This window comes from Erpetoichthys calabaricus, chromosome 3 (assembly GCF_900747795.2).
Source record: "Erpetoichthys calabaricus chromosome 3, fErpCal1.3, whole genome shotgun sequence".
NCBI lineage: Eukaryota > Metazoa > Chordata > Cladistia > Polypteriformes > Polypteridae > Erpetoichthys > Erpetoichthys calabaricus.
In genome coordinates, this window is record NC_041396.2 from 259,959,952 (window position 1) to 259,973,726 (window position 13,775).

The window sequence follows — 13,775 nt, forward strand, 5'->3', positions numbered from 1 at the left end:
TGTGCTTGGTGTGTGGGTGTGCCCTGCGGTAGGCTAGCGCCCTGCCTGGGATTGGTTCCCGTGACCCTGTAGTTAGGATATAGTAGGTTGGATAACGGATGGATTTCATTCTTCAAGGCATTCATCATTGAGGACTCGCATTCAGTGCATTAGACAAGACACTAGGGGGCAGAATTAAATACAGTAATCCCTCACTTATCGCGGGAGATAGGTTCCAAGGCCGACCGCGATAACTGAATTTCCGCGAAGTAGGGACACCATATTTATTTAATTATTTAACATGTATTTGGACATTTTTTAAACCCTCCCTGTATTGTTTAAAACCCACCCTTTACTCTATTAATAACAGGGACAACTGCTAAGCAATATGAAATCGTTAGATAAGTTTACACTTACTGTATAGCGAAGTACACGTAGCAGCTTGTAGGCGGTCATGACGTCGTCGACCTTGTTGCAAAGATTCCTAAAGCAGATTCCATCCAGACTACTGCCTTATCACGTCCACTTGCAACTCGTTTTGCGCCCTGGTTAAAGGACACTGCGGCTGTAGATCTTATATGCTTTTCCTCCTTTTTAAATAAAAAGAATCGTGGACTCATTGATGCTGTAATGGTGTCCTGCAACGGTGTAGCTGTTCCCTTCCTTCAACATATCCAAAACTTTTACCTTTTCTGCAATCATTTGCATCTTCTGTTGGCGCTTGGACACGGCCCCTGAAGCAGTATCACGTTAATGCTGAATGAGTGAGATGAGACTTCCTGGTTAATGCAACACTCCGTCGCTGAGCCAATCAGCAGCACACAGGAACTTAACTGCGTGCTCTGATTGGGTAGCTTCTCAGCCATCCGCCAATAGCATCTCTTGTATGAAATCAACTGGGCAAACCAACTTAGGAAGCAAATACCAGAAGTAAAAAGACCCATTGTCTGCAGAAACCCGAGAAGCAGCGAAAAATCCGCATTATATATTTAGATATGCTTACATATAAAATCCGCAAAGTCGTGAATCCGCGAAAAGTGAACCACAAAGTAGCGAGGGATTACTGTAGTACAATTTTTTTTGTAAGCCAAATGTTTAAGTTGTCATTTGTTTAATCAAAGTTCTAGCCTGCACGACACTCAGTTCGTCAATGATTTAGGTGTGAAGGATAAACTTCCTCCAAAAGAGGGTCACACCACCCCAGAAATCAGTACAATGGATAGAAGAAAGAAAATAAAAGAAAAAACACCAAAAATGAACAGAAAAGGTTACGTTACCACTTCTCTTTCCTCATCAGGTTTATTAAACCATTCCTCGAGTAAACCAATTAGCAGGAGAAATGCTGAATTTCCCATGATTCATGCATATCCAGTCACTGTGAGGGCATCCAGTGCATCTGACAAAAGCTACACAGCAGTTAAGACTTTAAAATAACTTTTAAAATATCACAGTATTAAATAAATTAAAACTCAAATAAAGTGCTTAAAAGACAAAAAATTAAAATAAATTCCAAAAATTAAAAAATAAATTCACAAAATGAAAAACTTTTTTGTAAATGGCAGCATTTTTCCTATGTAAATGTGTAAGTAAGTAAATTGGCCCTAAAACAGCTGCCTGGTCCACCAACTTTTACAGTAGAGCAAAATAAAATCAGACATGAACTGAAAAACACGACAGACTTAATAATGTAAAAGAAATGTGGCTCAGTAAAGGAAATGACTTAATAATGTAAAAGAAATGTGGCTCAGTAAAGGAAATGCAGGTTGGTGACATCTGACAGCATCGTGTAAACAAAGCTACAGTTAGGACCCTTGTATTTCAGGCAGAGGTCAGCTAGACTGGCACCTTTTATATTACAAGAACATGCTCGACTCTTAGAGAATCTGGAGTGCAAACTACAATGGCGGACTGAGCAGAGGATGGCACCCAGTGATGTGGCCAAACATGGACTTGGAGGAAGGGTACATAGAGACTTACACCGCAGCAGTGCACAGTATTGAAATCTCTGCTGAAGACTGATAATGAACCCCACTACTGGAGGTCCAGAATGGGGGGGGGGGGGGGGGGGGGGGGGGGGGGGAACTGTGTGTGTCAGGTTAGTCCCAAAATAAAGAACAGAGTGAAATCACACCGGGGGTCATAATTCTTGCAACCAGGCGAGTCTTATGACATGGTCCTCTTAAGAGAGAAGAGATGCAATAAGATGACAGGACCTTCAAAGTGGATTTTAGAATACAAAGTCCACACTCTCTGGGCACTTAGAGTATGAATACACTGGAGTCAGATACTGAGCGTCAAGAGTAGGGGGGAGGCAACAGTTTAGAGATGGGGTCTCGGAAATGGGACGGAGTATGGTTTGTCTGTCGGCTTCAGATTAACGAGTGCAGTCATACTGGGCCTGAACTCTATAAAGAGAGCGGAGATTTACACATCAGCCTTGAGAAATGGGACAGAGATTTTCTGATAGCAGAACAATGTGGATGCAGTGAATTGAGAGAAGGGGGAGTGAGAGGTCAGGCGCAGTCAGTGGGCATGCAGAAACAGAGAACTGGATGTGTGTGTGCGTGTGTGACAGAAAACATTATAAACGTGGCTTTATAAGTGGACAATCAGTGCAGTCACACTGGGCTTTGGGGCAAAAATGGAACAGGGTCACAAGATGGGCTTCAGGTGTAGGGGAGGTCTTCAGAAATAAGATGGAGTCAATCAGACATTAGACCTCAGAATAAAGATCTTGAGTTAAGCGGTAATAAAGAGTTAACATGTGGGCTTCGGAATTGTGTACACAGCAGTGAAGGATGTGGGTCAGCAGTAGTCACAGAAAACTGATTTGACTTAATGATGCATTGAGCAGTACAAAAATCCTTCCTACTTTATAATCTTTAAATACATTTCCAGTTTTTGGATCCCACACGTGTATAAACAAACGGACCCCAGACCTCAATTAACTCTGGTGTAGGAACCTGAGCAGAAAACAACATAACTGAAGAAAAAACAGGCTGTGTTAGGAGTGCTCATGGGTCTCAGAATGTGTGTTTCTGAGGGCTTGCAGAAGCCCTCCATTTGTCCACGTCTACAAGAAATCTACAGTTGAAATGTAAACATGGAACATGATATATTCAAGTTCAGTAACCATGAAAACAGTAAAATCCTTTAGCGACTAGGCAGCCTGTCACCAAGGTGCATTAATTCTTACAGTTTGTACCAGACAACTGCAAGATAAACTAAATAAACATGTTAAAAAAACACATAACACAAAACAAAGAGAGCAAAAACTGGACACCAAAGCATCACAACTTATTTGCGAGGAGAGGAGAGGACAACAGACAATCTGCACCCTGCTACTCTGTGTCCACCTACAGATTTCTAGAAGTCCAGTCTTGTTTGTGGCTACTTGGCTCCAGATCTCTCACAACCCTGATGCCGTTTTAATACTTGTAGAGGCCCAGTTCCGGGCTGCAGGACAATACAGTACCAATACATCTGTCCAGTGCCATTGTGGCTGGTCTGTCAGCTTTCTTTTAGGTGGTGGAAGTAACAAGGAAGCACAGCTTAACATGTACTGAAATGCTTAAAATTTGACCACCATTTGAAGCTTGGATAGGGACAAGAAGGCCTGCTTCTAGTTTAAGGTAACAGTAGAAATGGAGCCTCAGATTCTAAAGCACTGTGAATGGGCTGCAAGCTCTGCTGAAACGGCCGACACTGCCTCCATCCCCATCCTCCTCAACACCATACTGCAAAAGCCTGGGATGCAGTGAGTGAGTGCAAACACTTGACGTGAATACAACTTTGTGAGAGGCTTAGACTGTCCTATAATGCACAAGAAAGCCTCTGGTGATCATGATTACTTTGCTCTGCAGCATTACTCTAAATTCAAATGGAAAGTATTGGGTATTCAGCATATGGCCGTCAGAACAAGTTAAAACATTGTTTAAAAAGAAATTACTGCTTTTTGCCTTCCAAGTCCATTTCACCCTATCTCCTCAAGCAGGTACCCCTGGCAAAAGCAGCAGTTCATTAGCTTCTTGACTTGACCCCAGGCTTGTTTGGCTCTCCTACAGTAATTATTTCACAGGATCCACTACCAGAACCTTGCACTCTCGCTTGGCAATTTTATCCAGGGAAAGGACGGCCTTTTCAGGAGGATGGTACAGCGGTCGGCCAATGGGTGACGACACTGGAGGGGTGATTGCTCGGCGCTCCATTACGCTGCCAGTCCTAAGGAAAGAACAAAGACAATTTGAGAGAAAACTGCTCTGCACTGTGTGTTTACAACAATATGTGGTCATTCAAACACACCATACAATGTCGGTTTCATGCTTACTTTTGTGTACGGTGGCCAAGACAGATTGTTTCTTATTATACTTTGTAATTTTGAAGAATGAATCTTACAAAGTAAATAAGTGCTTCAAATGAACAGGCAGCATCTTTATAAGAATGTGTCATGAGTGCTCTACACCAGTGGTTCCCAACCTTTTTGGCCTTGGGACCGAGTTTTATCCATTTCTGTTGAGTGATGGCACTTTATTAGCAGTAATTTTAAGGTAAACTAGACAACATTTACCACTGAATGGCAAACATTAACAAAAATATTAAATGCATACTCTGCATTTAACTACAGCGTACATGATAGAGAAAATAAGTATGGTACTCATGGATCACAACTCGACACACCAATGTGTAATGCTGAATCAAATTTAATACATAACCTGGGCTCGTCTGATTTTCACAAGTTTCTCAAAATCAGCAGTAAGCAAAGAGAGTGCAGAGCGGAATATGTTTTAGTCTGCTGCTGGCTGACTTATTGAGGATTTCAGTGTGTTTACCTATTGCACAAGGCAAGTTTTGAAATAGTTTAGAGTTTTATTATATTACAATTACATAAACTTATTTGGTTGATGCCTTTATCCAAGGTGACGTACAACATTTATGCTTAACAGGTTACATTTCTTTTTGGTTTTCCAATTGGAGCACAGTTGGGTCAAGTGTCTTGCTCATGGCCACACAGTGTCGAACCCACAACATCAGGGTTTGAAGTCCAAAGCCTTAAGCACTACACCACACTGCCTACAAATATTTGGCAATTCAATGATTGATTGATAGATAGATAGATAGATAGATAGATAGATAGATAGATAGATAGATAGATAGATAGATAGATAGATAGATAGATAGATAGATAGATAGATAGATAGATAGATAGATACTTTATTAATCCCAGGGGGAAATTCACATACTCCAGCAGCAAAAAATATTAAATTAAAGAGTAATAAAAAATGCACGTAAAAAAACAGACAATAACTTGAATAATGTTCAACGTTTACCCCCTCTGGTGGAATTGAAGAGTCGCATAGTTTGGGGGAGGAATGATCTTCTCAGTCTGTCAGTGGAGCAGGACAGTGACAGCAGTCTGTCGCTGAAACTGCTCCTTTGTCTGGAGATGACACTGTTTAATGGATGTAGTGGATTCTCCATAATTGATAGGAGCCTGCTGAGTGCCCGTTGCTCTGCTACGGATGTCAAACCGTCCAGCTCTATGCCAACAATTGAGCCTGCCTTCCTCACCAGTTTGTCCAGGCGTGAGGCATCCTTCTTCTTAATGCTGCCTCCCCAGCACACCACTGTGTAGAAGAGGGCACTCGCCACAACCATCTGATAGAACATCTGCAGCATCTTACTGCAGATGTTGAAGGATGCCAGTCTTCTAAGGAAGTACAGGCGGCTCTGTCCTTTCTTGCACAGAGAATCAGTATTGGCAGTCCAGTCCAATTTATCGTCCAGCTGCACTCCCAGGTATTTATAGGTCTGCACCCTCTGCACACAGTCACCTCTGATGATCACAGGGTCCATGAGGGGCCTGGGTCTCCTAAAATCCACCACCAGTTCCTTGGTTTTGCTGGTGTTCAGTTGTAGGTGGTTTAAGTCGCACCATTTAACAAAGTCCTTGATGAGGTTTCTATACTCCTCCTCCTGCCCACTCCTGATGCAGCCCACGATAGCAGTGTCGTCAGCAAATAAAACAATGGCCAAAGTTCCTGCTGACTTGTTGTACAATCATGCTAGAATGTCCTTATAGTCTGTAAGACTTCATGATTACGTTTTGTAGTACCACACTGCAGATAATGCACAATGGCCATTGCTCACCACACTTCACGATAAACGTAAATCTACAATCTTAGAAAATCTGGCTTGTATGTTCTTTTAACATTCCTGTTTGGTTCAGGTGTTTGGGATGTTATCTTGTGAGGCTGATATGGAACTGGAAATACTACGGGGCACATGAAGTACTTCTCTGTGTTTGCTGGCTTTCTTAATTAAGTGTGCGTCATATAACGTTATTGTCTGCATGAAACTGTACTTGTGTCAGTTGTTTTGATTCTCCAGTATGCAGAAGCAAAATGTCCCTCTGACTATGTGCAGAACTGCAATCTGCAGCCCACTAAACATTAAAGAGATGGCTGCTTTTCTTTTTTTTTTATACACTTAAGATGATGACCTATGATTATCATCCAGCGACCTACATTTAGGTCACAACCCACTGGCTGAGAAACACTGCTGTTAACAACGTTTCTCTGATATAATCTGCGCTGTACATACAGAATGTCCAGACCTTACCCTGCCTATTCAGCACACCCATCCACAAAGTGCAAGACAATAACTGCTGACAAGAATCCCATTAATCAGTTTCATTCCACAGCATTAAGCCTTATAATGTGGCAGAAAAGAGGAGTGAATTCACATCTCTCTTTTGTATTAAAAAGTTTTCTGTCCTGTCCACATTATTTAGCCGTGACCACTCTCCTCCAAACCGATCACCCAATCGTTACTCCTACTACACCTCCTACATCCTCCCTCCATACCACCCCGTGACACTCTCAGTGCTGCTAACTCACCCTTCAACACAGTCGGTTATAATGGCAAGGCAGAAAAGCAAATTATTGATACAAGAACGTTGAACTTTAGATGGCAACAGAAAACAGTGGCAAGAGCGGATAATGAGTGTCGAAAAAAAGAAAAACAAACAAAAGAAAAGAGCTGAATATAATAACAATCAAGAACAAAAAGAATAAATGAGAAAAAGAAAAATATCCCAAACAATATGCAAACCAAAAATCTAAAAAAGCAACGTTTATAGAATGTAAGTTAGAGGATAAATTAATTAATAATATTGGTTTTTAATGAGGTGTTAATGTAATTTAATTTATTTGCTTTTTATTACGTTTTTCTTTTTTACATTTACTTTTACTTTTTACTACGTTTTATTATTCATTGGTATTCAAAATAGCCATGGTATTTGAAATACTCAAGTAACTGATTTTTTATCTATAATAACTAAGGACCAAGCCATCTTCCTCCTGTGTCCCACATACTCTTCTATGTACCTGCTGTTTAAATACAATTGTTTTCTGTAATGGAGGAGCACCCCGACACGAGATAGTGGGCAGCCAACACCTGCCTCAGGGGTTGGCGAGCGAAGAAAGCAGTGGGCAGAGCCCCCTAGTAATAAGGTTAAAAAAGTAAATCGTTTATTCAGCTATGAACGTCACTGGGAGCTTCATATCTCGATTAGACAGTGAGAAACAAAGAAACCTTTACAGCTGTTAGGAATTTTGATATAATTTGAATCAAAATGGGACCGGTTCTTTAGTTAAGTTCTACTGATAAAAGTAAATCTAATTAAATAAAACACAAAAAGTAATATCTTTTAATGTATTTATTGAACACATTTATGCACAGGAAAACCTGACCAAAATAACAGTGAATCAGATATGCCACAAAACTAACATAGTGTAGTATCACAATATTTTTCACTGGGATACTTCACCGATACACTTACACAGTAAATGTGCTGAGATTATTTTTATTTATTTATTTTTTTTGCATTTTAAGGTGGTAGTTTTTTTTTTTATTATTATGGTATTTGAATACCAAAAGGCACTGAGAACAATTATTATTTGTTAACTGGGGTGATGAAAACAACTAATGTTAGAAGTCTTATAAGCAAGGCTCCATCCACATTCAAGCATTTAGGTTCACTTGTATTTTTCCTTGTAGGGAGGACATACCTACTTCATAAATTGCAAAGTTGTGGTATTGTGGTAGCGTCTGAGAAAATAATCATTTGCATGGCAGGTGAATAATGAATTCCACTACAATAGAGACTTTCTCACATCAAAGAATGCCACATTGTCCATTCAGCTATACAGTTGCAATTCATGAACTACGAATTGTCAGACACGCTTACTGTACCAGCAAATGTGCGACAGAACTGCCACAACTGCTGACCATGCAGGAAACCTCCAAAAAACACAACGTATAGGGGCAACTGTGTGCTGATGCAAGTGGGCCAGGAGTACGGATGCATGGTATTATGGTGACAGCAAGAAAGCAGAACAGTGAAGTTGGCAGAAGACAGCAAAGTGAGTGAGAGGTCCATAACTGTGAGCCATGTAATCAGCCATGGCCTTACAATAGCAGAGCTATACAGAGGCTACTGTCTAACGTCAGCCAGCTCACGGTGTCCTCCATCATGCAAATATTCTGGGGAGAAAGTGAGTGTGTAATCACACAATACCGAGACTCTTCATACATGTTTTTAAAATCATAAAGAATACACATACTATGTCGTATAGGACTGAGTGATTACCTCATGCTGGTGGAAGAAGAGCAGAATTGACACCTCACTAGGGGGAAGAACTCTGCAAGGTTATCATAGTTAACGAAAACTAAAATCAAAACTGAAACTATTATTAAAACATTTTCATTAACTGAAATAAAATAATTAACAAAACCTAAATGAAAAACTGAAACTAAACAAAACTAATAAAGTAGCTGGAAAGACTAACTGAAATAAAATAATTTACTAAACATAATTTTAGCTGTCTTTTTTGAATGAATATTCTTGCTGTTAGTTTTTAACCCTCATAACTTTTAACTCTAAAACTGAAAGTCATCCACTACGAGCCGCCCGTATGTATTGATCCAGTGAATGGCAGCTGGTGACAGAGGGTGGGTGTTCACACAGCATTTGCAGTGACAGAGCAAGCTGAATACGCGTGTAAAGCCGGTGGAATAGAAAGCGATTTACGCGCCACCTTTGTTTGCGCTTCTTGTATATCAAGATGTAATTCAAATGCCTGAAATTGGAATGTGCTGGTCAACAAAAACTTCATTGTATGGACAGAAAAATCACGAGTGAGTAACGTTTCAGTTTATTTCTCAGGTGCCTGCTTTTTGTTGACAGTAATTCACCTGCCATTTCACACACGAAGTATAGAGAAAGTACTGTATAGTAATCATGAAAAAAATTTGACCTCGGAATTATGCCTGTGTGTGTGTGTGTTAACACGATATCTCAACAATGCAACTAGATAGATGGATGAAATTTGGCATGTGGTCGTTACACCAGAATTGTATGTATGTATTAACTTTTGGGCCACATCCATTAACCGGAAGTGGTACTTTACCTGAACACATACGCATTTTTGTTTTTTATTCATGCAGCTACAGAGTCCGATTTATTCAAGTTTACTTTCATAATAATTGTTCAATATATTATTAATTTGATTTGTTGTAGAAGGTTCTTTTATGTAAATAATATAATCATTGTCTTGTGATTTACTCCTCAAATATCCATCCCCATATCTGAGTACACGAGAAAGTCTAGGGGAGACCACTCCCGATTTTTGAAAATAAAATGGCACTGATGGAGAGACTGACAAGGTCATCATACAAGATCAGCATATTGTTACTGACCAATCACTTTTGCTTTAAAAACATTGTTTAACAACAAAGCGATACAAACCTTGTAAAATTCCCGAGTTGGCAATGTCTCTACTGAACTATAGGTAGGTAGGCGAAGAGAGTCTGCCAAGTGATGAAAAGCTAAACATACTAATTTGTTTTTTTATTTATTCTATATGTATTAATTTACGTTTTTTAGTTCATATTCACAGCTAACAACACCTGATATGGTGAACATAATCCAGTAGCAGATTTATGTTTTAAAATATCTGCCCCCATTTTTTCAATGCTTCTCTCTCTCTCTCTCTCTAAACAGATAGTTGAAATATCATATTCATTTTGTTCTTAACATCAGCCATATCCCTACGTATTGCATACCAAAGATTTTTCCTGCCTTACATCCAAACCTGCTTGGGTAGTCTCCAGGTTCCTGCGATCCTGCTCTGGATAAACAGGTTTAGATAATGTATATATTGTTCTTAATCTCAGATGCTGTCTCTGTCATTTTATGCCTGTCCATACTCTTATTACCTGCTATTACTCTGCTCATTATGGGTTTACTGTTCTTATGGTGGGCTACTCAAGTCTCACTGCCCCGAACCTTCACACTACATGCTTCTTTTTCTTTGTTTCCCTCAATATAGCTAGGTGGGGTCTGCACACTGATTCAAGCCTAACAGCCCTGTTCTTCCTTAGCCCCCGTGATTTTCATGATCACACCTGTCGGAACACAGTAGAATCTCTTTTTATTTTTTTTTATATCTTTTCAGCCCTGCAGGTGCAAAATTCAGTCTATAAATTGTTTGTGCCTGAGATGGAATCAGAGATCAATATGGCCGGTAGAAAATAACAAAGCCCAGTATGGGAGATTTTTTAATGCAATATTGAAGGCATTCATTATAAGCACATTGTTGTTGGAGCAGGATATGTTGTGTCCTGTAGACATTTAAGAGTAAAAACCCTCACACCTTAAAAATTCACCTAGATTTCATTACAAATTGGCCCATTCTGGGCAATAAAAGGAAAAGAAAAAAGTGCCAACAGTCAGCACAGATTTGTTCAGCACAAATGACATAGAAAATGTTTTAAAATATATATATATAATTGTGTAAAATTGTTCATATTCAGTACCTGGTTATGGTTATACTTGTTTTTATCAGACAAAAACAAAACCAAATAGTAAAGTGTGTTGTGTAGTAAGCTCCAACTAACATTAAACTCATTACATCCAAACCCGTTAAGTGTACAGTTCTGTCTCATTGTGAAACAAAAACTAAACTCCACAGTAGCTCTTTAACCATACTATAATTACTAAAACTAAAACTGAAACGAATATATATATAAAAAAAAATAGAAATGTCTTTGTAAAATAAAACTAAACTAAAACTAAAAATACACAATGAAGGAAAACTAAAACTAAACTGAATTTCTGAGTAAGGACAGAAAAAAATCTAGAAATAAAAACTAATATAAAAAGGCAAAACTATAATAACCTTGGAACTCTGGAATATGGTGATTACAATAATTCTATCAGAAATGGAGAGAGATGCAGAGTGAAACTATAAGATAATGACATTTTCTCAAAACTCAACTCTAGACAGAGCATTAAGGAGATATCTTTTGACAAATGAAGCAACCATACCAATGTGCACTGCAGCTGGAATACTGAAAATTAAGTCAAAATTTTTTAAATGTCTCCAAGTAGTGTCACCCCTGTGTGGATAGCACTTTGAGTACTGAGAAAAGTGCTATATAAATGTAATTAATTATTATTATTATTATTATGATAATCCTGAAATTCGTACAACATTGCAAGGCTTTTAAGATTGAGATTTCTTCTTCACAAAAGATTTGTAGGAACAGTCTATTTGTATACAGTAATCCCTCCTCCATCGCGGGGGTTGCGTTCCAGAGCCACCCGCGAAATAAGAAAATCTACGAAGTAGAAACCATATGTTTATATGGTTATTTTTATATTGTCATGCTTGGGTCACAGATTTGCGCAGAAACACAGGAGGTTGTAGAGAGACAGGAACGTTATTCAAACACTGCAAACAAACATTTGTCTCTTTTTCAAAAGTTTTAACTGTGCTCCATGTCAAGACAGAGATGACAGTTCTGTCTCACAATTAAAAGAATGCAAACATATCTTCCTCTTCAAAGGAAACAGAGAGGAAAGCAAACAAATCAATAGGGCTGTTTGGCTTTTAAGTATGCGAAGCACCGCCGGTACAAAGCTGTTGAAGGCGGCAGCTCACACCCCCTCTGTCAGGAGCAGGGAGAGAGAGAGAGAGAGAGAGAGAGAGAGAGAGAGAGAGAGAGACAGAGAAAAACAAAGTCAAAAATCAATACGTGCCCTTTGAGCTTTTAAGTATGCGAAGCACCGTGCAGCATGTCATTTCACGAAGCAGCTGCACACAGAAGGTAGCAACGTGAAGATAATCTTTCAGCATTTTTAGACGAACGTCCGTATCGTCTAGGTGTGTGAACAGCCCCCCTGCTCACACCCCCTACGTCAGGATCAGAGAAAGTCAGCGCAAGAGAGAGAGAGAGAGAGAAAGTAAGTTGGGTAGCTTCTCAGCCATCTGCCAATAGCGTCCCTTGTATGAAATCAACTGGGCAAGCCAACTGAGGAAGCATGTACCAGAAATTAAAAGACCCATTGTCCTCAGAAATCCGCGAACCAGCAAAAAATCCGCGTTATATATTTAAATATGCTTACATATAAAATCCGTGATAGAGTGAAGCTGCGAAAGTCGAAGCGCGATATAGTGAGGGATCACTGTAGTAGTTTTGGTGGTATAAGCTTCTATCATTATCAGTGAAGTAGACTATGTTTTGTCTGATGAGAACCAACACTCTTTTTGTTTTCAAGTGAGATAAAATGCCTCATTACAGCCAACTTCTTATGTAACATTAGAATGATGTCAGTTGCCTAAAAGCAAAGAAATCCTTGACAAAGCACCTTACCCAAAATGACAGGTTTTAAATAAAATCTTTGAAATATTTAGCTTCTTGTCTTGTGTTTGAGATGACAATCTGCTAGAAAACTGTTAGACTGCTACAAAAGTGTCTTTGGAAATGTTCTGAGATTTGCAAAAACTTAAAACAAACTAGTATTAAAGAAATGCTGATTATTATATAGAGGTGAGCATATACTGTACATATACAGACATACACTGTTTAACATCTTTCTGGCTAATAAGTGCTTGCCATAATGACAGAATCGACTAGCATCCCAAACCAGACACTGTGGAGGTAAGGACAACTACATAGCAATCTGCATGCCATATGGTCAGCAGCATTTAAACAAACACAGTCACAGTAATATCCTCTCTAGCTGGCTGCAGCTATTTCAGTGCCTCATGGTCTCTAAATGCCCATAAGTCCTACAAGTGCTTCCAAGAAACAAAGTAAAGTAACAGACCTTGGGGGTATTTTTCGTACGTGGATTACTCGCTTAGCCGGATGTAATTGTTGACGATTTGGCCTGATCCTGGATCTGTCAGTTTTTCGAAACTCTTGCTGGAAGTGTTGTCATAGCAACACATCCAAATCCGCAAACCTGCTCGGAGCAGGTTTGTTCTACGTAAACAAGGATTAGTTTACACACGTAATCAGTGACGGTGCGTGGAAGTCATCCAGTCAGGGCTTCGCCGTTCATGAATGAGCGACCAATTGATATTGGTGCACAAATTATACAAAGAGAATTTCATATAGAGAGGGTTTTGCGCGATCGGCAAGATCCTTTATTGCTCCCGGAGGAAATTCTGTACGAAAGATACCGCTTTAGCCGAGGGGGAATATTGTACCTCAAAGATTTATTAGCTCCGTATATTCGAGAAAAAAAAAGTAAGGAAAAATTAAAATGTGAAAATAAATAAAGTTCAGATTATACAATTCATGTTTTGTAGTGAATGAAGTTTAAAATTAAATACAACTTTTTCACCGGCAATTTGTATTCAAATTTATACAAATAAATGTGAGCATTATCCAAGACATTTGTACCTGTACATACTGGCACTTTATCTGGAAGAGTACAATACCAT

At 39.2% G+C, this 13,775-nt stretch overlaps 1 protein-coding gene across 1 annotated transcript in view; it reads right to left on the reverse strand.

The window, feature by feature from the left end:
• Window positions 1-1,259: 1,259 nt before the first annotated feature.
• trappc14 (trafficking protein particle complex subunit 14) overlaps window positions 1,260-13,775 on the reverse strand; it is a 69,804-nt gene continuing 57,288 nt past the window's right edge. Inside the window, exon 11 of the mRNA XM_028798133.2 lies at window positions 1,260-4,200. Coding sequence (XP_028653966.1) covers window positions 4,047-4,200 — 154 coding nt within the window. The 3' untranslated portion in view covers window positions 1,260-4,046. The remainder of the gene's footprint in view (window positions 4,201-13,775) is intronic.